Raw genomic sequence first — 26,006 nt, 5'->3', positions numbered from 1 at the left:
GTGTGTGTGTGTGTGTGTGTGTGTGTGTGTGTGTGTGTGTGTGACTGGCATGCCCACACAAGCCAGAAGAATTGGATCCCTTGGAGCTAGACTTAGAGGCAGTTGTGATCTGCTCAATGTGGGCACTGGAAATTGAACTCTGGTCCTGTGAAAGAGCAGTATGTACTCTTAACCATTGAGCTATCTCTCCAGCTCCCTTTTTTTTTTTTTTAAGGGAAATGTTGAGGAAATTAAATTTGACAGAATTTGAACAGAGAACAAGCTGCAGGTTGGGTGGCCTCAATCAGCAGAGGTTCAACAAGCTCCTCTCCACTGCCCTGGCAGGCAGCATTTATGGACAGAAGTGAAATTGGGGTACAGAACAGCTTGATTGGTTGCAGACCAGAGATTGCCTTGTTTGAGCATGCTCTGATGTCTTGGCAGTCAGTGATTAAGTGAAGCTGGCTGCTGTGATTAACTGAGATTCAGCTATTCATTACAAAGTGTACTGTTAAGTTAGACTTGTCATTTGGTTTGCACAGCAAGATTGCATTTGGCTATATAGAGGGTTGAGGTCTCAGATCAAATTCAATTCAACTTACCTAGTATTTCATGTCACATATATAAAAATGCTTACAATATCCCCTTCTAATACCAATTTATCTACTGTTAAGACTTGAGCTACCCCAAATCTTTAGTTTCAAAACTACTTTAACTTAATATCCTACCTCACTCATTTTTTTCCCTAAAAAATAATTGTGCATGGAGAGCCATAGGTATGCATTAGATTGCCCAAGATGAGATTACAGGGACACAGAAAGAAAACACGAGTGCTGGCATTTAGACCTCATAGAGGAACATGAGCCAGCAAAGGAGGCCATGTGATGGCCAGAGAGGCAGAATACCCAGGAGTGTGGCATCCCAGAACCACAGGAACAGTTTCAGGAAGGAGAGCTTGCTTACAAATGTTGGTTTCAGTTATTCCCATATGTGACTTCATATGGAAGGGCTTTGTGACTAGTTCAGGCTGATAAACTGACAATGACAAGTGACACTTGTTCCTGGAGCCTGTGTCAATACTAGGCCTTCTGGAGGTCTCTCTGTGTGGCAGGGTGCTCAGCAATGTTTAAAACAATGTCTGCTCCATAACCTTACAGAAGTGTGGGTCCTACCATCTGTAGCCTCTGACTTTTTAACTTTATAGTCTTGAAAATCCTAGAAATAATAAAATAATTTTAGTAGCAGTAAAAACTTAACCTCATTAAATATGTATCGAAAACTCTTACAGGTTTTGATGGCCACCTGGGTTTATTCTTGCAATGAAGAAAGGCTCTGAACAAAAAAAGTTCTTCAAAGCAAAGATGCCACTGTCATCTCACTTTTCTGGTCCATCCTCTCTAACATCCAATATGAGATCAAGGTCACTTTCACCTTTAATTGGATCTGAGACTCTGCCTTTTCATTCTGGTGGACAGTGGCCTGTGCGAGTTGAGCTTACAGATGAGAACAGTGTGCATTTGGAATCCCAAGACCATAAAGGTACTGCTTTTTAATCTAAGAATTTATCTGACTTTACACATAGAGATGGAAAATACTGAACTTGTCTTTTGGACCCACTGTAACACCCATCCTGAACTGAATTACTGTTTTTATTCGTGGAGATTGTGTAAGAACAGGGAGAGGACTTGAGGCTTTTGGATGAGGGTAAAGGTGTCTGTGAAGAGATCCAGAGTTGGGAATTTACCAGAAAGAGGAAGTTTACTTCTTGTAGAAAGAGAGTTCTTTCAAACTCCTTCTAGAAATTTGCATTCACCCTTAGGCTTAGTTGAGAGTGGAATGCTTTCAAGGTAGAGTTCAGTATAAAGATGATGGCCATGCATTGGCTATTGCAGTCTGATTTTCAAACTGCTTATCTGTGAGTGGATAGAGTTCTACTTACGGGACAAACATTCATTCCACCAGAATTTTTAAAAGTTTTTTTTTTTTTCTTAAAAACATTCTGTTGTTCTAGGATTCTGTTTCAGAAATGCCTTATCTTTGCCAGATCATGAAATCACAGCCATCAACTTTTGTTGACTCAAATACCTGATCATTTTGTTTAAAATACTGTCAGCCTTGGGTTTATACTATATACCTTTACTGCCTATTGGGCCATGGTTATTTCTGAATAGATTGTTACTCCAGAATATTAGTAATTTCTATGCCTAGAGCCAACAAAAAAAAAGAAAAAAGCCATTTTATTTATACTCAAAATAAATAGGACTGGAGAGATGGCTCAGCGGTTAAGAGCACTGGCTGCTCTTTGAGAGGGCCTGGGTTTGATTCCCAGCACCCACATGACAGCTGACAGTTGTCTGTAACTCCAATTCCAAGGGATCTAACATTGCTTTCTGACCTCCTCAGGCACTGCACAACATGGGTGCACTTACACATATGCAGGAACTACACTCATAAACATAAAAATAATACATAAAATATTTTTTAAAAATAAATAAATTTAATATTAACTTCAAAAATTATTATAGGGAACCTTGACCCACAGACTAGGTATCAACCCAGGATTAACTATTCTGACACGAAGTAAGAACCAGGTAATGATTATCTTTTTATGGGTACTTTTATGAAATATAATGCACAGGCTAGAGAGATGGCTTAGTGGTTAAGAGCACTGACAGCTCTTGCAGAGAACCCAAGTTCAATTCCCAGCACCCACATGGCAGCTAACAACCATCCGTAACTCCAGTTCCAGGGGATCTGATGTCCTCTTCTGACTTCTGCAGGTACTGCACAACACGGGTTCACTTTCATACATGCATGTTATACACTCATACACATAAAACTAAAATAATAAATAAAATATTTTTAAAAAGAAAGCAATACAGCTTTGATAATCTGACAGCAGTATCGTCAAAGATCTGTTACTAACAAGTTAGTGTGTCTATAAAGTATGTTATGATAATGATTCTTGCTATTTAATAAAGCAATAGATGTAATTTCTCCTTGTAAAAATAAGGAAATAGAATTTTTAAATATATTTATGATTCTTAGTTTTACATTATCTTTCATAAATAAACAACTAAATAGTACCAGGTTTGTTTTTTTTTTTAACCATCTTGAAAATAGTGCTTAGAAATAAACCTTGGTGCTGCATCTAGTTGAACGTGAAATGTCTCGAAGCTAAGCAGGGTCAGGCCTCATTAGCACTTGAGTGGGAAAGTGCAACTTTGGGGGCCAACAAATGGCTCATCAGGTACAAATGCCTGCCATGCAGACTGGAGGGCCTGAGTTTAATCTCTGGGACCCACAGTAGAAGGCGAGAAGCAACTCCTAAAAGTTGTCATCTGACTTCCACAGGTGTGCCATGGCATATCCACACTCATGTGTATCACACACACTATTAAGAGAAAATAAAATACAGGTTTTGAATTTATCTGCTTGAGTTGAAGTTATGGATTTGTCACATACTACTTACAGTATATTGAGCAAATGATTCATTTATAAATGAGAATATTAATAATTTCTGTGTCAAAGGTTTATTATACAGATTAAAAATGTAAATGTAAAACATTTAGCATGAAACTTGATTAGCCAAACCTAATGGACTATAACTGTTACCATTATAATGAAGTGATGTAAAGTAGCAAAGTAAGTTGTGATTAGAGCTAGTCAAAATATTGTTTTTTATGTTTGCATAAATTAAGATTGTTTTGTATATAGCATAAAAATTATTTGTGGTGGGGGTGGGAGAGAAAGAGAAATTCATGCCTCCCTCTTCTGATAATGATCCATTTCTGTGATTTCAGGAGATGATCTGTATGTAGGAGTTCGATATATTACAGAGGCCCTCATTAAAAAACTCACTAAACAGGACAATTTGGCCTTGGTAAAATCTCTGAACCTTTCACTTTCTAAAGATGGTGGCAAGAAATTTAGGGTAAGTTACCAACAATTTCTGACATAGATACTGGTTTCATTTTTTTATGCTTTAAGCCCACCAGAATTGTTTTTGGAGTATCTTTTTTTCCCTCCAGTGATATTTGTAATGAGTTAGCCACATCCAGTTTTTACTTCAGAGTTGCATTTCTCACTTGTAGGAAGTTTCTCTTCACTGTTAGGACCTCCTTAGACATACGCTGGCAGCGTTGTGTCACTTTTGCCACAGCTTTCTGAACTCAAACGGTTTATTCATATTTCGTTGTTGTTGTTCATTTTATTTTGCTTTGGTCTCAGTTGATGGTTGTATGGCCTCCGTGCTTTGCAACCTTCTGTGAGGTCAGCTATCACAGAGGGAGCAAAGGGAGAGCAAAGCTGCCCACCTCCTGGCAGCCGGGAGGGAATGAGGGGCCTGGGTGTCCTGCCTTTTTTCTTGAATGTCATCATCATGTTACCTAATTTGCACAGACCTTTAATTGTTTCCAGTGAAAGTTCTACATCGGAAGTATAACATCTCCATATGTGTAGGAGCCTATTACCAATATTCTGTACATTATTGACTCTAGAGAAGATACTGGCAAGTCATGGATCCCAGTCAAGATTATGTTCCTTTACTATTTTTATAAATAGCTTTATTGGGATACAGCCACACTAAGTTGTTCACATTTTCTATAGCTAGTTTTACACTATAATAAAACAGTATAGGTGGCCCACAGAAACGAAAGTAACTTTCTATCTGGCCTTCTCTAGAAAGGTTTGCTAACTTTGCTCTACAGTATTTACTCCTTTATTCTCAAACTCTGTTACATTTTATTATAATGGACAACTTAATTTTTTAATTCAAAAAGTGAAACCTAGATTCTGCCATATACATACAGAAACTAAATCCAGAAAGGTAAAGAACTAAGTGAAAGCAAAGCAGAGCCAAAACCTTACCAAGAAAAAGCGCTTCAAGAGTATCAGAGCATATGAGAGCACTTCATAAACCTTAGCGTAGGGAAGGCCCTCCTGGATAAACACTAAAATGCTAATGCCACAGAGGAAATACAGATTTAGCTTACAGGAAGATTAAAAGTTGTGGCTAACAAAGATATCTTTTTAAGTGTTAAAAAAGAAAACAAAAATCATTAAAAAAAAGGTCTGGCAGGTAGTGTTTACAACATAGGTTGCACCATTCAGATGATAGGAAAGGTCTCCTACTGTTCAGTAGCAGAATTTGTAAAGGATATGAAGAAGCAGTCAAAGTGCAATGTAAATGATCAACATGAAAATCTGTTTGATTCATTAGTGTCCAAGAGTATGAAATAAAATGATTTGTCTTGTGCATCAATAGAAAAAATTCGAACAGTGATTATTTCATTATTCAAAAGATTTGAGAAATGTATGTTCTCATGTGCTTATTTGAACATGTGAAATGCGCAGCATTCAAATGTGCTATGATCTTGTCATTTATTTTATACTCGCTGAGTTTATGCTCAGTAACCCAGCAGCTCTAGTATTTGATGTCTATTCTGTGGACATTATTTGAACATATATAGCAAAATGCCAGTATAGTAATGCTTATTAAGCATTATTTAAATAGAAAAGTTAGAAATGCCTAAATGTCTGTCAAAGTAGAGATAAATAAAATAAAGTATGATATACTATACCATAAAATACTGTGACTGTTTTTTTGAAGTGATTTAGAACCCTATTGTTAACATGGAAAAATGGGTTCACACTAGTTTTGTGAAGTATTTGCAAAACACTAGTTTCAGTGAAAAATTCTAAAACATTTTGCATAACGTAGTTTAAAATTGTTTTTCTATGAGTGTGCAGATGGAAAGGAATAGAGAAATCTGAGTGCATACATGTTAGCCTCTTGGCAGTAGTGAACCAAGCAGTGGGATTTTTCTTTTTTTGGCGGGGGGCCCCACGAGAGCTTTTTGTGTTTTGAGTTTTTTAACTTGAATGTATTAATTCATTGTACAATTATAGAGGAGAAAGGAAATATGCTGGAGTTTTAAATGTTGCAGAAATGAAATACCAAATTAGTAAATATGCTCTGTGATATTATGTGTCCAAAACATTATGACAGTCTGTGAAAGTAGATACAGAGGTAAATGAGTTTACCTTGTAGTGTCTGGTAGTTTGGAGTTTAGTGTGAAAATGTCTAGGAGTGTGGGAATAGGGAGAATCAAAGAGCATTGATGGGAGACGCCAAAGCAGTGTGAACGCCTGAAGGGTCTATGGAACAGAAGAGATCCAAGAACATGAGGCCTGGAGGCTAAGGGAGGGGAACTTCTGACAGAAAAGGAGGAAAAAAGTGTCACAGCCAAAGAAGATGGAAACGGGTCATGGGACTTGGCAACTAAAACATCTTCTGTTTGTCAAACCCACCAAGTCCATCCTTTTAAGCCTCTGTGGTTTGTATATTGTTTTGTTTTTAAGGCAGCCCAGTATTCTCTGTTCCAAGAAGTACACACAGCTGACTCAACTGACTTTGTGTTTAAGGTCTCAATTTGGTGTTCGTCCTCTATGAGGCCTTCTCTGGCCGACCAATAAAAGTCAAGACACCATCTCCTCATTTACTCAATAAATATTTATTTAGCCTAGTATGTGCTAAGCAGTAGTGCTTAGCAATGTACACAACAGACAAAATCTGCCCTCTTTTGAAGCCTTGCAAACTATCACAAGATGTTTTTCTATAATTTTTGGCTTGAATTTTTCACTGTCTGAAAATCTTATTTGCCTATTTAATTTTCTGTTTCTGCAAATGAGGTCAAGAAATCGTATTGTTCTTATTTGCCAGTGTATTTCATGTGCATAGAACAGCTCCTAGGATGTAATTCTTGTTTGATAAGTGCTTGCTGAATGGATGGTAATGTTGGAGAGCGCTATTTCAATACATTGATGTATGTATTCCCTTACTGGTACAATAGCTGTGAATGGGGAAGGCAAGAAAAGCAGATGTAAATCTTTTGAGTATACCCTGGCACGTAAATGAGCTAAGACAGTGGCTTGATAGACATGCAATCGTAGTGCATTGCAGTTTGCTGTATATAGAGGAAATGTGGACATGGTGAATATGACCTGTGCAGCAGGGGAAAATGACCTAGCTCACTGATACAGCCTCCTTGAGTGGTGATTGTGTGTAATGGATATCTTCTGTACAGTGACTACATTAAACGGAGGCAAAGATCCAGGTGAGAGAAGGGAGTTGATCATCCAAGGGAGAAAGAGGGTGAGGTTACTCAATAGCATAGTTCCTGGGTTTTGTTGTTGTTGTTGTTGTTTTGTGGGGGGAGGATGGGATGAGGCAGGGTCTACCTGCAGCCCATCTGGCCTGGTACTCACTATATAGAGCAGGCTGGCCTCCATCTCACAGAGGTCCACCTCCTTCTGCCTCCTGAGTGCTGGTATTGAAGATATGTGCCACCATGCCTGGCATGGTGCCTATTTAAAGGATGAGGCCGCCTTAGAGGAAAGGTGGAAGAGAAGAGGAGAGGCATGGAAACATTGAAGTGGAGGGAAAGATGGTGGGAGAATGATTGTGGATAGTTTGAGAGTCTTACTATGTAGGAAGTGTTGCCCTCTACTGAGCATCAAGGAGAATGTGACAGACTTAATACTAGCAGTAAGGAAAGCTGTAACAGGCTGACAAGGAGCACAGTAAGGGTTTACTGATCAGAACTGCCTCTCATCACATACTTAAATGTGCTTTATTCAAGGAGTCTGTCTTATAAAATATTTATCATTTGTTTCCAATTAGTACATCGAAAATTTGGAAAAATGTGTTAAACTTGAAGTATTGAATCTCAGCTATAATCTGATAGCGAAGATTGAGAAGGTAGACAAGCTGTTAAAATTACGTGAACTCAACTTATCATATAACAGAATCAGGTGAGTAAAGCATACTTCTTTAGGTAGTGTAGCAGGGTCTTATTAGAGGGATAGACTAATGCAAACACGGCTCTGAAAGACTCCATTGAAGAGCAGGTGTTTTGATTCTTATTTATTGGTAATCTAGACCTTCACATCTGTCATCTGTCTTTATCCATTGGCATTACTTAAGTATAGGATAATATCTTTCTTTCTTATTCCGTTCTGGGCAGGAAATTTCTCTGGGTGTTAGCTGTGACCCAGTGCTTTTCACACAAATGATGTTGACTTTCAAAGGCATGTTGTAACCCTGAAGATCTCTGAATCATTTGATCTGTGTATTTATCCTCACAGTCTTTGCTTTTTGATTCATGAAATACACTACACATCTTGTGTCTAATTCAGAAACACATGAAGTAAATGAAGTAAAACCTAGTGCTGACTAAAGCAACATAGAGAAAATCATTACAGGGAAAGTAATGTAAGAATCAGGTCTTGAAAATCTTCATACACCTTTTCCCTCAAGCTAGACTTTTTAAATATGGTAGCCAAAAAGGCAAAGGAAAACAACTATACAACAGATGAAATGTAAAATACTGGTGAAATAGAATTCATAATGTAAAAACTGTGTAAAAAGGATTGATCTAATGAAAATCATTTCATCAAAATAAAACTGAAAATAGATAAGCTTAGGAATATTTGCCCTGTATAGAAAATTGCCCATGGAATTAAATTGATGACTATAGTTAATGTGAGGTATATATCTTCAATGAAAATTTAGTGAATTCATGGTACAGTTACCGTTTTTCAGTCTCCTGTGTTCGACTGACATAGTTTGTCTTTTATGACAACAATGTAATAATTGTGGCCATCTCTTGGGTAGGGGCTGTAATGCAGAAGTTGCATTGTCCAGCTCTCCCTTGGCTGAGTATTAGTACTCTTTGCAGTGGACAGTGATGCTGTCATGGTTGCCTTCTTTCCCGTGAGATAGTAGAGTATAATGAGAAGATGGAGAGAGAGAAAAAAAAAAAAAAAAAAGATGGGAGGGTCCCTCAGTGTGCTGAGAAAGGGTTGGTAGTTTAGCTTTGGCTATTCCAATAAACTTGAGTTTGGCCATTTTCTTTGGTTATCATTTAGAAAAAGAGTTAATTATAGTTATGAAAAGTAGTCCCCTGTGCAGTGAGGCTGTTTACTATACTATAATGAAAGAACTTTATCATTTTACTTACTAAATTTGATTTTGCTCTTTGGTTTCCAGCAAAATTGAAGGAATAGAAAATATGTGTAATCTGCAAAAGCTAAACCTTGCAGGAAATGAAATTGAACATATTCCAATATGGTTAGGGAAGAAGTTGAAATCTTTGCGAGTTCTCAATCTGAAAGGCAATAAGATATCATCGGTAAGTTACTCAAAGTAGCAAGATTTATTCTTAATTTTGATTTTCTAAAAAATATTTTATTTAGGCCGGGCATGGTGGCACAGGCCTTTAATCCCAGCACTTGGGAGGCAGGGACAGGCAGATCTCTGTGAGTTCAAGGCCAGCCTGGTATACATAGTGAGTTCAGGCCATCTGGGACTACAGGGAGACCTTGTGTCAAAAAGAGCAAAAAATAAAACAAAACAAAATTTTTACTTATCATTTTTATTTTATGTATAAGAGTATATTGCCTACATGTATGTTAAGTGCACCTGTGATATGTAACGCCCATGGAGGCCAGAAGAGGGTGTCGGATCCCCTGGAACTGGAGTTACAGTTGTTGGCCACTATTTGGGTGCTAGAACTCGAACTTGGGTCCTCTGCAAGAGCAGCCAGTGCTCTTAGCTGCTGAGCCCCAATTTTAATTTATTTTTAAGGTCTTTGTATATGTACATTGTATGTTGAGCATATTTCCCCTCATGTCCCCTGCCCCCCTTTCTTGCCCCTCCCTGCTCGAGCAGTCCCTTTTGTCCTCCTAAAGATTTAATTGTCAAAAGTTTGGATTTATTGGGAAAAAAGTTTTACATTTTTAAGTTGTTTTTAAAGAATGAGATTAATGTTCATATTTCATTGACCATATATGCCAAATTCAGATATAATGTAGCTTTTTTTAGCGTAATTAGATACAGTTCTCACTTTGTGTAGGTTCTGTGGTGACTAGGAATTGGTCTTAGCATTTTCACTTTGATCATTTTACTTACATCTCAAGAGGCTTATTGCCTGGTGCCTCACGTGTAATAAGTATGTAATGCATATCTATTTTAAATTTCTGAGTTATGGGAAAATTTATTCCCATTTTGCAAGTTAAGTATCAATTTAGTTTATATGTTTACTTAGAAAATGACTTCTGAACACCGGATGAGTAAGTATGGCACCTTACAGGTGTTACATTAGGTGTCACAACTCAAAGAATATTGATACAACTTAAAGAGCATTGTCATAGAATAGAAAAGGAAAGATGTGACTTCAATTATAGGCCTAGACTTCCTTTATGTGACCTTGGAAAGTCCCTTAATTTCTGTGACCTTGGAAAGTCCCTTAATTTCTGTGATATGTTTAAACTAGGGAAAATAATTTCTCTGTTGCCTCCTTTACAGAGGTGTTATGGAGCTCAAATAAAATGGTAGGTGCAAAACTGCTTCAGACACTTTAAAATGCTAAATAACTCTAGGGATATGTTCCTTAAGCCTTCATCTGTGAAGACAAATTAGAATATACAACATTTATTTAGTGTTTTAGTTGGTATTTATTTATTTTTGAGGGTTCTTTGAGATAAGATCTCTGTATGTTACCCAGGCAGGACTTGAACTTGAAATGCTCCTACCTTAGCTTCCTGTATGCTGGGATTACAGCGTGCTCCACCATACTTGTATAATCTTTGCTTTCTTAACTCATTTTTATGAAGCTCCAAGATGGTGACTCTCTACCCATTTTACTGCAGCAGCCCAAGAGCCTCACTAAATCCCATGTCATTTTGTGTAATATCAGCTAAGAACTCTTGAACCTTTAGGGTGGATGGGAGGAGGTAGTCATGAATTGAAAATTGGCCACAAATATTTCCCAAAATTCTTTATCTGTAATAGGTCATAGTGTCTGCCAAGTAACAGGAAAACATTCAATATTATTTGTAATCTTACATAATTTTCTCATCTATCTATTTGGGATTGGCATCATTAAGAGTGATCTACATTTACTGAGGAGAAATTATTTACTTGAATATTTAGTGTTTCTTGGGGGCTGGAGAGAGTGATGGCTCAGTGGTTAAGAGCACTGGTTGCTCTTGCAGAGGACCTGGGTTTGGTTCCCAGCACTCACATGACAACTAACAACTGTCTATAACTCCAGTTCCAGGGAATCAAGTGCCCTATTGTGGCCTCCGTGGGCATTGCACACACTTACATATATGTAGGCAAAGCAGTCATACATATAATAAAAATAAATAAATAAAAATTAAAAAGTTGTGTTTCTTAACCTAGGTTCTTAGAATAAACATAAGAGTCTTTAAAGAATGTATCCATACATATTCATGTGTTTCTTAACTATCAGTTATAACAGTTATCTCAAAATTTACCAAAATCTTTTATAACAATTCTTTTTTTCTTTCCTGGTCACTGTGCTTTATTGAAGGTCAGAACAATTCATTTTTTACTTATTTGATCAATAGAACATTAAAAAAAGGGTTTAAAGTGACAGACTTATAAGCCCTGAGCTTTAGGCAAATCACATCTCTGAACATCAAGTTCTTCACCTGAAAAATTCAAATGATACGTGATAGGTTTTGTGAGGAGTCACAGATGAACCGGTATGTGGAAAATGCATAATGCTGCCCCGGTGTACCAAGTACTCATATCCTCCCTTTCTGTCCCTTTCTTAGACCACTGATTTTGGGTAGTGAGTTTTATAAACAGGTTTCTTGTTAAGAGCAGTTCCCTTGATTTATGACTTCTTTTTTCAGTTGGTGATTTTAATTTTTCCAGTGTTGCTGTTATATCATTTCAGCTCCAGGATGTCAGCAAATTGAAACCACTTCAAGACTTGACTTCTCTGATCCTTGTTGAAAATCCAGTTGTGACCCTTCCTCATTACTGCCAGTTTACCATTTTCCACCTCCGTTCTCTGGAAAGTTTGGAAGGTCAGCCAGTAACCACTCAGGATAGACAGGAGGCTTTTGAGAGATTCAGTTTAGGTAAGATAACATTTAGAAAACAACAAAGAATAACCTTGTGTGAGGAAGGAATTTATCTTTGGAAGTTATCTACAAAGATACAGATTTTGTAATCGTCTCAAAGTTTGCATGGAAAATGGCACTGTGAGTCAGATAATTCATCAAGTGTCTGTTGAGCATATTCTATGCACCAAAAGCTCTGTGTATGGAAAATGATCTGAATATGGAAGTGAGAATGCAGTAGTGGGCAGAGTACATGGTGGTGGGCTGCATGCTGCTTACGTTTTGTAGCAAAGACATCTCAAAAGCATGTAAACAGAAGGTAATGAGCAGGGGAAAGAAATTTCTTGGTAGTGGAAAGTGATGACTCTGAGAAATAGCCTTTAAGCTGAAGACAAAGAGGAAAGAGGCTTAGCCATATGAAGAGTGGTGTTTAGTAACGCTGTTCTTTGAGGTTGTAGAGACTGATGAGTGCAGGGAGCTGAAAGATGAATAGTGTAAGGACAGCTCAGAGAGTAGATGGCAGGGTAGGCAGGTTGGAGGTGGTGGCAGGGCCTTGGGGTTTTTCCAGGTGCAGTGGAAAGCCATTGACAGTATGTAAGCAGGGAGGGGGCATGACTTCATTTACATATTCAGTGCATCATTTTGATGCAGAATGGAGAATAATTTGTAGCAGAACAAAAAGAGAAGGGGCCTGTTAGGAGGCTGTCACAATAATCTAGGTTAGAAGAGTTGGTGGCCTCTCCTTAGGTAGTAGATGTGGAGATGAAGAGTAGACCAATTTTGAAGGTAGAATCAGGAACACTTTCTAATGCGTTAGATAACTCTGAGGCTTCTGGCTTAAGTGGCTGGAGAGTGGGATCACTTATGAGTGTAAGAATTCAGTTTCATTTTGGGCATAATGAATTTGAAATGTCTGTGAGATAACCAGTCAGAAAAAAAATGGGAGTTTCGAGAGGCTTGATCTGGAGGTACAGGTTGAATATCCCCTAATCTTAAAACTTGATATCCAAAGCTTTCTGAGTTGCTGACACAGTGCTACATGTGGAAAATCACACCTGATACACTGATGTGGGTCACAATAAAAAAACAGGCATGTTAGAGGAGCTGTGAAAAGTTACTTTTGCTGTGCACACATAGGTGTGAGAAGAGGAAGAAGAGCAGCCAGCTGAGAAAACAGCACATGACAAGCCAGCAGGGCCAGTACAGGAAATGGGTTCAGAAGCCCAGAAAATATTTCAAGAGAGGAAGTGGTCACCGTGCTAGATGTAGCTAGTACATGAAGTAAGACAAGCACAGAGAAGGAAGGGCCTGGGAGTTCTTTGGATTGGGGATGATGGTATTGACCGAAGCAGCTGAGGAGGGATGGGAACTAATGCTAGAGTATAATGGCTTGAAGAATGGGGCAGAGATATTTGACTGAAGATTTGAAATTTCCAGCCATAGCTTCCACTCCTCTGATACTTAGTAATTGTGATTTTTAAGTTTAAGAGTTAAAATCTGACCAGGCGTGGTGGCGCAGGCCTTTAATCCCAGCACTCAGGAGGCAGAGGCAGGCAGGTCTCTGTGAGATCAAGACCAGCCTAGTCTACATAGTGAGTTCCAGGCCCTGTCTCAAGCAACAACAGCAACAAAAAGTTAATTAAAGTCCGAGACTAAAAATTCACCATTAGTTTCTGGGCCAGGAAATAGGAATGAGAAAAGTACAATTAACCTTAAAGTTTGTAGTAATGAAATGACTAAGGTCAGAAAGGAAAGATAAATTAGTTCATCCTTTGGCAGGAGGGACATTTTCTCCATCAAAAATAGAAAATGTGTGCAGGCATCCTTAGTGGTGGTGTTTTGGTGGTCAGAAAATAAGGGTACTCCTGCTGGTGGGGTCTTTCTTTAATGAAATGTGAGGCCATCAGTCAGAAAGAGACTGGATGGATCATGTGAGTTTGGAGGAGGAAGAGGGTGATATGAAATAGCCAGTTCATAGGACTGAGTAACCAGCCTCTGTTCAGCCATTTGAAATCAATGTTAGTCCACGTTTGACCTACAAAAGTGGCAGCTTCACAGCGGTGAAAAGGATCAGTGGGTAAAGCTTCCTGTGTAAGCCCGATGACCCACAGAAAGGTGGAACGAGAGAACTGACCTCCCAAACTTCTCTTATGACCTCCATGTTTGCCCACACAAACATCATACACACAGGGAGGGAGAGAGGGAGGGAGGGAGTTAAATCTAAAACAAACATTCCAGTTTCACATGGTTCTATCAAATGAAACAGCAAATTTTGATTAGTTTATAATCCCCCTAAGAGGGTGCTGGAGACATTTCTCAGTGGCTGAGAGCTGCTCTTCTAGAGGACCCAACTTCAGCCACCCATGTCAGATGGCTCAACAACCACCTGTAACTCCAGCTCCAAAGAATCTGACATCCTCTTCTGGCCTCCAAGGGCACCTGTACACACAGCAAGCACATACGCATAAATAAAAGTTTTTTAAAATATATATTTAGAATATCTCTAACAACATTTACCATCTTGTGTTTTTTAATCATAAACATATAGTGGAAATGGAAGTCATTATATAAATATTCTATTTGAGAAGATGTGTGAACTCTTCATGGTTTCAGATATTTATTAGGAGCCTTTAGTGTGCCAGGCTCTTTGGGTTCTGTGGTGAGCCAGACAGATGGCAGTTTCTGCTTTTCTGAAGCTTTAGTGGGGAAAGGTAGACAGACAGGCCATTAGCTATGCCTTAGCAGAAGGTAGTGTGCAGTCATCCCCAAGAATTGACTGACCTAGGGAAAAGATAGAACCAAGGCAATTTCTCAAAATGGTTTTTAAAGCTTAAGGTACAGGATGCAAAGTAGGGCCATAGAAGATAGGCCCAGAAAATTCCAGACAAAAGGTGTGACAGAACAGCTGGCTACAGGTCAGAAGAGGCATCGCAGACCTGGAGGATTGAGACTTGCAACAAGGTATGCTCCAGGATGAGGCTAAAGAGGGACACAAGGACTGCAGTGAGCACCTTGACAGCTCTGTAAGCTTTATGGCTCTTGTTCTCTGAGTCATAAGAAGCTTTGGTTATAATGTGGTGTTCCTTTTGCAGTGTCCTTGGAACTGAAACTGAGATCAATTTTATAAAGGGTGTGCTGGATAGCTTTAGTGTCAACTTGACACACTTGGGTTGAGGGAGCCTCAATTGGGGAATTTCCTCTATTGGACTGGCCTGTGGCCATGTCTGAGGGGCATCTTCTTGATGAGTGATGTGGGAGGGCCCAGCCCACTGTGGGTGGTGCCACCCCTGGGCAGGTGGGCCTGTGTTGCATAAGAAAGCAGGCTGAGCAGGGGCCAAGAGAGTGAGCCAGTGGGCAGCATTCCTCCATGGCCTGTGCTCCAGCTCCTGCCTCCAGGTTCCTGCCCTGAGTTCCTACCTTGGACTCCCTGATGAACTGCGACCTGGGAGATGTAAGCTGAATAAACCCTTTCCTCCCCAAGTTGGTATTGGGCAGGGTATTTTGTCACAGCAATGAAGAAACAACTAAGACAAAGGGGATTAGAGAAAAGTCTCATTTAAAATCGGCATGCTAAATATTTAAAAGTAAATAATCTTTTTAAAAAATTCTCTCCAATTTGCCTGGTCAGATGGCCCAGTAGGTAAAGGTGCTTGGCACCCAAATCTGACAACCTGAGTCCTATCCTCAGAACCACCTAAAGGTGGAAGGAGAGAACGTGCTGCACACAGCTGTCCTAGGACTTCTGCTTGCACACTGTGGTATGGGTATACTCATACACACGTATACTGGTAATAATTATAATAAAAATTCCCTCCAGAGAATACTGCTTTACTTCATGATATAGGTCAGATTTAAGCTCAAGGTAGTCTTTTTCCCAAATGATCAGAGTGGGAACTTTTAGATGCATAAAAGGAGAATTGTGCTATATTGTTCTTAGACTTATTTTGCTATTGGTTTGAGAAGTATATTTACCTCTTTTCAAGTAGAGGATATAATGGTAAATTGGCTATTATATTTTTATTGACAGAAGAGGTAGAAAGATTGGAAAGAGACCTGGAAAAGAAGATGGTGGAAACAGAGGAGCTTAAGAACAAACAAACCAAATTTCTTGAGGAAATTAAAAATCAAGATAAACTAAACAGATCATTAAAAGAGGAGGCCCTGTTACAAAAGCAGAGCTGTGAGGAGCTAGAAAGTAAGCTAAACACCAAAAATGAATTGGTGAGTCTGGGTTTTACATTGCTTTCGCTGTATTCCCTTAACGTGCAGAATCTTTGCTCTAATGACTTGGGAAAATCTGGTTTAATAGGAATGTGGACAAACGGCATTACACACTATGGTTGGCTATGTACTATGCTGCCCACAGGCTACTGTGTGAAGTGTGGTGTACAGCACAAAAGGGGAACATGATGCCTCGCACTGTGAGGAGTTAGTGATGCTGTTTAGTGGTTTTTAAATAATGTTATAGATAAGACTGTATGTTAGCAAAAAATTTAGAAGACAGTTTGGCAAATTGATCCAGATTTTAAACAGATACACCCAATGTCCCAGAAATTTCCTTTTCCAATAATAAATTCTATAGAAATGGTAGCAGGAATGTGTAAAGACAAACACACATATGTACAAGAGATAGTTACTATAATGTTGTTCGTATTAGCAAAATTTTCAGACAACTGAAATGTCCCTCATTGGGCATCTATGTGGTAGAAGAGCATGTAGCTAGTAATAAAATGAGATACGGCCCTGCATCCTGACACAGACGGTGCCTGATACATTGTACTGTGTGAAAAATACCAAGATGTGAAATAATAAATCAAGTACGGTTTTCTGTTGCATAAAACTATATTTACTTATGCATACTATGCATATAGTGCATATACATATACTACATGCATAATAGTATATTTTGGGGAAAACAGGAGTCTACTCATCAAACAGTAGTTATTTCTGAGTAGAATTATAGAACATTTTCAGGTTGACCTTTATGAATATCTTTAATGTCTAAATTTTATGTAATTTGATTTTATGGCCGAAATGGGGGAAAGATATTAAAATGTAGAACAGTTTGGACAAACAGGAAAAAAAAATTTGGACAAAATGAGGTAGGAGAATTTGAGGTAATTGACTGAGAGGCTTGAAAGGCCTTGAGACCATGTTATGAGGAACGAGTAAAAGAATAGGGTTGTCCAGGCTGGAGGAGACTCAGTGAGCTGTGATGGTTGTGGTTGTTACATGAAAGAAGAATTAGAGTTAGAAATCAGGCCTCATAGGGCTGGGGAGATGCCTCAGCAGTTAGGGGCACCCGTTGCTCTTGCAGAGGACCCAGGTTCAATTCCCAACACCCACATGGTGGCTAACAGCCGTCCGTAAGTCCAGTTCCAAGGGAATCCAGTGCCCTCTTCTGACTCTGCAGGCATTGCATGACACAGGTGTACTAACAACACATGCAGGCAATACGCTCATATACATAAAATGAAAACAATAAACTATTTAAAAGAAAGAAATCAGGCCTCCTGAGAGAAATTAAATACCTAGTAAATGAAATTATAAGAGACATGTTTTCATTTAGTAATAAACTTCTAATCTCCTGAAATAAAACGTGTTAGAGTCTGTTTGCTGTCCCTGAAACATGCAGAGGCTTTGTCATATGCTAAGGGTTTGAGGGAAGGGCAAAGAATATTAAATGGGAAAGTCGACTAAGTGACCTTAAAAACCTTTTCAACCAGGTGTGGTGGTACATGCTTTTAATCCCAGGACTTGGAAGGCAGAGGCAAGGGGATCTCTGTTGAGTTCAAGGCCAGCCTGGTCTAGATAGAGAGTTCCAGGCCAGCTGGGGCTACAGGGACCAAAAAAAAAAAAAAAAAAAAAAGACCAAAAAGAAAGGGAGTCTTGTTACTGCTTTTGTTTTCCATTTCTGTAATTGCTGGAGGGTCGAATATTGTATTTATTGGCTATTTTGTCATTCTTTTAAAAATTGCCTGTTTATACTATTTTGGTTTTTTGTTATTCCAAAGCACTACTATACATTTAAAGGAATTCTAGGTCTTTTGAGAGCTTACATTTGACAAACATTCCCCATTATCTTTTGTAGAATAGATGATGATAATATCACCTACAATTATATAATGATTTCTGCTTTTATTCCATAATTGTTCATACATTAAGCCAGTTCCTTTATAAGAGAAAAGTCACATTCACTTAAGTCTTCTGGTGGCCATCTAAAGTGTAGTAGTCCTCTCCCCAGCGCCAAGTACTAACTGAACTTGCTCTTTATCTTATTGCAAGCTGTTCAGGTCTTATCTTCCCATGTTCTAATTGTAATGAGGCTGCTGTGCTCATTCTGCTGCCTCATAGTCTTATGAGGATTTAATGAAGTTCTAAGTCTGAAATGACTTCAAGTAAATCAAACTAAGTAATGAAAGGTGGTAAACTTATAGCTCAGAGAGATGTATTGCTGTAAGAATAACACCAGTACCAATAACCATACCGTCCTATGGTAAGTTACCAATAAAAAAAGAGAAGCTTCTAGCGTCATAGCACCTGATTCTCTGTAGTGCTCGCTAGGTGACAATGTCTGTTGTTCTTTCTTCTTTTAGCCCTTATCTTGGTTTCTTGCAGGCCCTTTCTGCCGAGTCTTTACTCTCCCTTAAAGGTAGTTCCTTCAGGAACTGAACTGCACACTGGGTTTTGTGGTTTGCATGATAAATCATGTTAATACGCTTGTCTGTATTTTAAATTTTGAAATTGGTTTGCTGCTTTGGAGGATGTGTTTGTGTTTGTGTGTATGATTTTTTTTTAATGACTGTATATAGAAGAGCGAATTTGAATGTGAGGGACACTTTGTATTATTTTTCCTGTTTGTAAATATGTTGACTGCAGCCATCTCTTGACTATTCATAGCAATACTGCATTTGACTCCTAGTCTCTTCTCATTTATGCACTTCTTCCAACAGATATTTGTGGAAGGCTTATTACAATCCAAGCCTAGAGCTATGGAAAACACCAAAGCACTTGAGAGTACATTGTTTAGAAAGCATCCATGCACATTCTATGGTTCAGTCACAGCTGCCTTTATCTTGTCCCTGTTGTCAATTTGCTTTGAGAAGAAAAGCCCAGCATTAGTCAGTGCTGCTGATTGTGAATTGTTCCCTGAGACTCAGGGCTTTTTGAGCATTCAGTGACAACAACAATGTGGGTAGTGCCCTAGACACCCTGCAGCCGGATATGGAAGCGTGGAAGGGAGTGCTGCCTTTCCCACCAGCTGTGCACCTAGCAAGTCACTTCAACCTCTGCAGCTTTTGTCATCGCATAGTGGAGGTTAAAGACTGGGTGAGAGCATACTTAAATCCTGTAGCACAGCAACTGGCACTCGGTGAGAGCTCGGATCAGAGTTCTCCTGTCCAATGAATACTCAGGAGGTGACTGTAAGCTAAATCATGCATGATTTTGATTTCCTGGCCTTGCGAAGTGTTCATGTGTATGTTTTCCTCTTTTCAACTGCATTTTCATATTAATGAAATATTTCTGCATGGGTTTTTTTTTAGTTTTTTTTGGGGGGGGATATGATTTCAACTAACAAACACTGCCAAAATAAAAAGACAAAAAAAAAAATATATCACTTAGTGGACCTTTGAAATGAACTCAGAGAATTGGTTTAATAAGTAACTTTTAACAAATCAGTTCACCAATCTGAGACTCATTTCTGTATTCCTAAATTCAGAGAATTAGATTGTTTTTACCTTTTCCTCCTAACTTCAAAATCTCCAAGAGTAACTAAAAGTTGTCATTAGAGCAAAAGTATTTCATTAAAAGTGGTTAATAGTGGCACATGCCTTTAATCCTGACACTTGAGGGAGGCAGAGACAGGCAGATCTTTGAGGTCTAGGCCAGTCTGGTCTACATAGCTCCAGGCAGTGAGTTCCAAGCCAGCTAAGGCTACAAGGAGACAAGTCTCAAAACAAACAAACAAACAAACAAAAAATCGATTAATACCATATATTTGCATCTGATTGGGCTTTTTTACACATTTTTTTACCTCTCTGCTTCAAAAAATAATATTCTAGCCCAGCATGGTGGCAGACACCTGTAATCTCGGCATTCAGGAGTCTGAGACAGGAAGATCACAAACTCTAGGCTGCCTGCCTGATCTGTAGAACAACTTGGCAAGCCTGGGCTACGTAGTGAGATGATGTCTCAAAAAACAACTGGTCAACATGAAAGGAATAAGTGATTGCAAAGTGCTTAACTCTGGATGGGACACCTGTATCAAACACCCATCTCCCAAGGCTCAGAGATCATTGTGGAAGAGGGGGCAGAAAGATTATAAGGGGAACTGTTGGCAACTGATAGCTGCTGGAAGAAGGGAGAGGCAGTTTTCTTTAGGGTATGATGCTGGGTAGGTTGACCAGGCTCTAGGAGATGGACCCACACCAAAGGGCATTTGGGGGCGCAGATTAGATGTGATAGGCTTCTAAAAAAGTAGTAATAGGGACTGGAGAGATGACTCAATGGTTAGGAGCCCTGGCTGTTTGTCCAGAGGACCCATTTTTGATTCCCAGCACCCACATGGCAATTAGCAACTGTTGGTAACTCCAGTTCCAAGAGATCTAGGGCCCTCTTCTGGCCTCTGTGGGCATTACACAACATGAGTGCACTTATATACAGTCAGGCAATACACTCATAAACTTAAAATAAAAAATAAAAAAAATAGTAATACTAATAGGAGGACATGAAATTGGTCAAGGAATAATAAGGAGGTATAGATAGGGGAGGGGTCTATGATCAAAATACATTGTATGTAATTCTCAAATGTTCAATAAAAATATTTTTTAAAAAAACAAACAATACATGGAACACTTACAGCTAAGCTCCATTAGTCACAAGTTCTATAGCAATAACACTGTGATTAGAGCTAATATTCTTCCTCCTCTTCAGTCTTCTTTCTCATCCTCTGTTGTTACTCTCAGATATTATTTCTCTCCATGGTTTGAAGTTGTCTTAAAATCAAGGAGTAAGTTAATTACTGCTAATAATTGGGAAACCAGAAGCAGGTACTACAGAATGATTGTTGCAGTTATTTTCATTTTGAGATGAAACAAATTTAAATGACTTGTAAAATCTTTATCCTGAGATAGCACATAAACTTCAAAGGTCTTTTATGTGATCTCTTCTGAAATGCTAATTCTCTTTCATTTGTTGTAATGTAGTATTAAGATGAGATATTCTCAGTGTTGTGCTGTTTGATGTAGTTGTGATGTGAACTGCTCATATTGTTAACCATTGCACTACCTTACTGATGCTGATTCATCTCATATTGGACCAATAGCTAAAGCAGAAGACAATGGAACTCACTCGAGCCTGTCAGAAGCAGTATGAGCTGGAGCAGGAATTGGCCTTTTATAAAATTGATGCTAAATTTGAACCATTAAATTATTATCCATCAGAGGTTAGTTTAATTTTTAGTAATCTAAAATTAAAGTGAGGATGGTGGGATGAATGAACATTCAAGGGACTTTTATAGCACTAATTACTCCATTTTCTTTTTCTTCTTTTTTTTTTTTTTTTTTTTTTTTTTTGTCTTTTTTGAGACAGGGTCTCCCTGTAGCCCCAGCTGTCCTGGAACTCACTATGTAGACTAGGCTGGCCTTGAACTCACAAAGATCCGCCTGCCTCTGCCTCCCAAGTGCTGGGATTAAGGCATTTGCCACCACACCTGGCTCTTTTTCTTCTTTTTAAACTTTATTATTTTTATTTTATGTGTATGTGTGTATTACCTACATGTATCTAAGCACACCCATGGTATGCAATGCCCATAGAGGTCGGAAGAGGGTGTTGAATCCCATGGAACTGGAGTTACACATGGTTGTTAGCTTCCATGTGGGTGCTGGGAACCATACCCGGGTTCTCTACAAGAGCATCCAGTGCTCTTAACTGCTGAGCCATCTCTCTAACCCCTCCAGTATCTTTAAAAAATGTTTTAATTATATTTATTTGTGTATGTGGGGAAGCATGTGTGTGGAGGTTAGGTGACAACTTTCTATGATATGTTTGCCATTATTAAATAATGGCATTTGACTGGAAGTTACTTCTTAATCCACAAATCCATTAATATGCTTGCTTTTAGTCTGATGAAATTGATAAAGTCCCAGATGAAAGCCCTTACATTGGCAAATCCAGATACAAGAGAAATATGTTCGCCACCAAGAGTTACATCGTCAGTGGTGCCCAAGCAGTTGAGATCAAGAAGCTGGAGCCTAATGAAGAACAGCCTAGCAGTGAGCATGTGCCCTTGAGAGCCCATGCACTGCAGGACGTACAACTGGAAGACACAGAGAAGAAAATAAGTGCAGGTTGAACAGTTATTCTTAAATTCTTAAAAACACAAGTCTGGGGATGTAGTTCAGTGGTAGAGAACTTGCCTAACATGTACAAGCCCCTGGGTTCAGCATCCAGCACAACAAAAAATAATACATATGTACATTAAATAATTGGATATGCAAGCCAATTTTGTTTTATAATTTTTAATTAAGCACATTAATGGTATTGTTTACATGAGAAGTCTAAAGCAACAGCAGTGATTTATTGAGCCTGTTGGTTTTTAAGGATTGTGGTTGAGAATCAGGTCGCTGACCATAATTTGATGGCAACAAATCCAGTGACTCGATCTAAGAGTGTAAATCCCATCCTGCCAGCAGACACTGGAACGACATGTTTAACAGCATAATTAATGACTGAAGCCAATAAAGAACTGCATTCATTGATTATTATGCATGTGTCCAATAAACTTCCAATAAGTTGGACTAGAGCACTGTCTTTTGGCCTGGACCTGAGGCTGGCCTCTGTGGATGTGGAAGAAAGGGAGCCCTGACTCGAGTTTGTGCATCCTGATAGTAGTCAGGGTCCACTGTGGGACTCTCACTGATCAGACTAGTAGCATATCCTCGCTTGTCTGATAGTTACATAGGAGGCCAGTAGAGCTGATTTGACGAGAGGAAAATTGATTTCTTTTTTGCATATATTTTATCCAAGGCTTTGGAAGGGGAAAGCAAAGATAAATGAGACATATGTGCAGACTGGCTGCCTGGGGCTCACGGTGCGTAGGAGGGTGACAGAGAGGGAGAAAGCAAACCAAAATTTGCCATAGAAAGTAATTGAGTTGAGATCACCTCCAGAGGTGAATTCCTTTTTTTCTTTTCTGTGTTTCTTTCCTTTCCTTCCTTTTCTTTACCCCTTTCTTTCTCAGTGCTGGGAATCAAACCTAAGGCCTTGCACATGCTGTGCTTCTCCACTGAGCTCCATCTCCATCCCTCCAATGGTAAATTTCTTAATAATAAGTTCCATCACAAAGCATTTGCCCATAACAGAGGTTGTTGTTAATATCCCAGACCTAATTATGACTTAGTAACCTGTTAAGTACCCACTTTACAAAGAAACTCTATTCTCTTAAGATGATTCACTGGTGTTACAAAAAAATCAAGTAAAGCCCTTTTCATGTTAAGAAGCTTAGAGTAGGGGACTGGAGAGATGGCTCAGCAGGTTTGAGTCCCAGCACCCACATGGTGGCTAACAAGGGTCCATGTGACTCCAGTTCCAGGGGATCTGATGTCCTCTTCTGACCTCCACATGCTTTGCATGACATAGATGTGCTTACATATATACAAGGAATACACTCATACACATAAAATGAAAATAATAGGGTTCTTTTTCTTTTTGATTTTCTCTCTGCCATCAGAGCCGTTGGCATTCATCAGCGATGTCAGATGTCTAAATAAATTATTTTTTACAAATAAAAAAAAAAGAATTTTACATATTTTTTTACAAATATTTTTTACAAAAAAAGAATTTTACAAATAAAAGGATCAATTACAGTTCTATAGACTAGCATGAAACAGTTTAATAAACAGAACTTAACAGAAATGAATGCCATCATAAGTCATTCTTTTTCAAAATTTTCACGTTCTATAACGAAACAGTTGAGAGGGAGGAGATCATTGCAAAGAAATAAAATCTGGTAAAATTTTCAGAATTCAAAATGTTTCTCATGCATGTATGTGAGCATTGTTTCTAAATTTGTAGCGCAAATTCGCCTGTCAGAGCTACATGATGAAATAGAAGCAGCAGAACAGAAGATTTTAAGAGCTACTGAAGAATTTAAGCAACTGGAAGAAGCTATACAACAAAAAAAGGTGTGTGACTGCGCAGCCCTACTAGAAAATCGAAAAGAGAGCTCTGCTTTTGCTTACACAGTCTTCACCTCTATGTCCTCTCTAAGTCTGTCCATAAAGGAAGGACACATATTCATTTTGTACATGACTCAGGACCCAGCCTAGTTAGGGATAGGTATATAGTTCCTTTATATATATATATATCATAGAATTTTATATAACGATATAAATTTTTTAATTGTTGAATAATTTCAGAGTCAAATATGGTTGTAGTATTTCTCAAGTATGTTTTTTTCTTTTACTCATGACAACACCCTATTAACATTTAATAAAATGTTTAGAAATGTTACATGAAGTTTACACAAAAAGGTGTATTCCATCTACTCATATTATATTGCTTCCTGATGTATCTCTTCTAACTTAACTAAGTGCCCTCCACCTTTAAGATCCTGGGACCCAGGTTAAGAATCAGACAACTCCTCTGCTGTAGCGTGAACATTATCAAACACAAGAGAGAGGAAAAAACAAACAAACAACCAACTACTTTCAGCAATTAACATAGGTGAAATTTTCAAAAAATGAGTTTTGGCATTTTCATTTTTAAATGTACAATAAGTTGTAATTATTACAGCTTATAGACCAGTATTTCAAAATGACAGTCACAACCACACTCATATCATAGTAGACAGAACAAAGATGTGAAGTCCCAATCACAAATAAACAGGTACACTGTAATGTTACATTCAGATTGGCTCAGTTTTATTAGGAAGGAACTATATGCCTATCACTGACTAGGCTGGTTCCTGAGCCATGTACAACATGAATATGTGTCCTTCCTTTATTGGCAGATTTAGAGAGGAAATAGACAATGAACAAGTTGAGAAAGTAAAGGATACAAGTTAAACAGTGTCAGTATTGTAGGGAAAACATAGGATTAGGAGAGATCATAAACAGATATAATTTAGATTGTAGAAGTGAAGGGCTCTGAGAAAGTGATGTTTAGGCTGAGGCATGAAGGATACAAAGGAGCTAGTGAAGGAGAGTTATAAGAAAGGGTCTTCCAGCAGAGCTGATAGTCTGTAAAAAGCCCTAAGAGTGAAGATTCCTCTGCCGAATGAGGGAGACTGGGGTAGGAGTTGAAGTTAAGAGTCATAGGTTAAAGGTAACATCAGGCTTCTCAAACTATTTTAAGGAACTTGAATTTTGTTCTTCTTGCAGCGGGAAACCTTTGAAGGGCTTTGAGTAATAGAATGGTGGATCCTATTTGTCTTTATGGAAAGTCATGTTGGTTACTGCATACAGGTGAAACGGGATGAGGGAGATGGAGGAATGGAGATTGGTGCATCGCTTAGGAGGCTGGTGTTCAGTAGTCCAGGCAAGAGATGTTATGGCTGGCACAGTGAACCAGGGAAGTTGAGGTGACCATGAAGAGAAAGTCACCTGATTCTAGGTTACACTGGCAAGAGACAGAGCTTCCAAATGAGGGACCTGTCAAGATGGCTTTAATAGCTGAGTAAGAGTGTTTTTATAATAGCACCAGACAAAGCCTTACAAAGATAGACAGAAAGGAGCTGGAGAGATGGCTCAGTGGTAAAGAGTGCTTTCTGCTCTGACAAGAGGATCTGAGTTCAATTCCCAGTGTCCATGCAGTGCTGCTTATTAACTGCTTGTAACTCCAGCTCAGGGGGATCTGACCTCCGTGGTCACCTACACTCATGTACACATACCCCCACATAGACATACATGCATACACATGATTAAAATAATAAAAATAAAGGCCGGCCGTGGTGGTGCATGCCTTTAATCCCAGCACTCGGGAGGCGGAGGCAGACAGATCTCTGTGAGTTCAAGGCCAGCCTGGTCTACAGAGTGAGTTCCAGGACAGCTGGGGCTACAGGGAGACCCTGTCTCAAAAAGACCAAA

General features: G+C 38.8%; 1 protein-coding gene and 1 non-coding gene across 6 annotated transcripts in view; one reads left to right on the top strand and one right to left on the bottom strand.

Moving 5' to 3' along the window:
• The window catches only part of Cntrl (centriolin), a 92,716-nt gene that overhangs the window by 5,436 nt on the left and 61,274 nt on the right, over positions 1-26,006 (top strand). For 4 of the 5 annotated variants that reach the window (XM_017798262.2, XM_017798261.2, XM_008833463.3 and 1 more), the window contains exons 2-10: positions 1,268-1,518; positions 3,783-3,913; positions 7,664-7,794; positions 9,032-9,173; positions 11,751-11,937; positions 15,947-16,140; positions 21,245-21,364; positions 22,043-22,268; positions 23,995-24,104. In XM_017798262.2, the coding sequence (XP_017653751.1) occupies positions 1,299-1,518; positions 3,783-3,913; positions 7,664-7,794; positions 9,032-9,173; positions 11,751-11,937; positions 15,947-16,140; positions 21,245-21,364; positions 22,043-22,268; positions 23,995-24,104 (1,461 nt within the window). In that variant the 5' untranslated portion in view covers positions 1,268-1,298. Of the gene's footprint in view, positions 1-1,267; positions 1,519-3,782; positions 3,914-7,663; positions 7,795-9,031; positions 9,174-11,750; positions 11,938-14,148; positions 14,881-15,946; positions 16,141-21,244; positions 21,365-22,042; positions 22,269-23,994; positions 24,105-26,006 lie in introns of those variants that run through there. The other variant, XM_029563699.1, reaches the window with a different exon arrangement.
• On the bottom strand, positions 23,638-23,715 carry LOC115070463. Its single transcript, XR_003849618.1, has one exon. It is a non-coding gene; the product is annotated as a small nucleolar RNA SNORD74 (small nucleolar RNA).

Source organism: Nannospalax galili, unplaced genomic scaffold (assembly GCF_000622305.1).
Source record: "Nannospalax galili isolate Female #2095 unplaced genomic scaffold, S.galili_v1.0 scaffold34, whole genome shotgun sequence".
NCBI classification, from domain to species: domain Eukaryota; kingdom Metazoa; phylum Chordata; class Mammalia; order Rodentia; family Spalacidae; genus Nannospalax; species Nannospalax galili.
The sequence above is the reverse complement of the archived record's forward strand: the minus strand, read 5'-3'. Positions and strand labels throughout refer to the sequence as shown.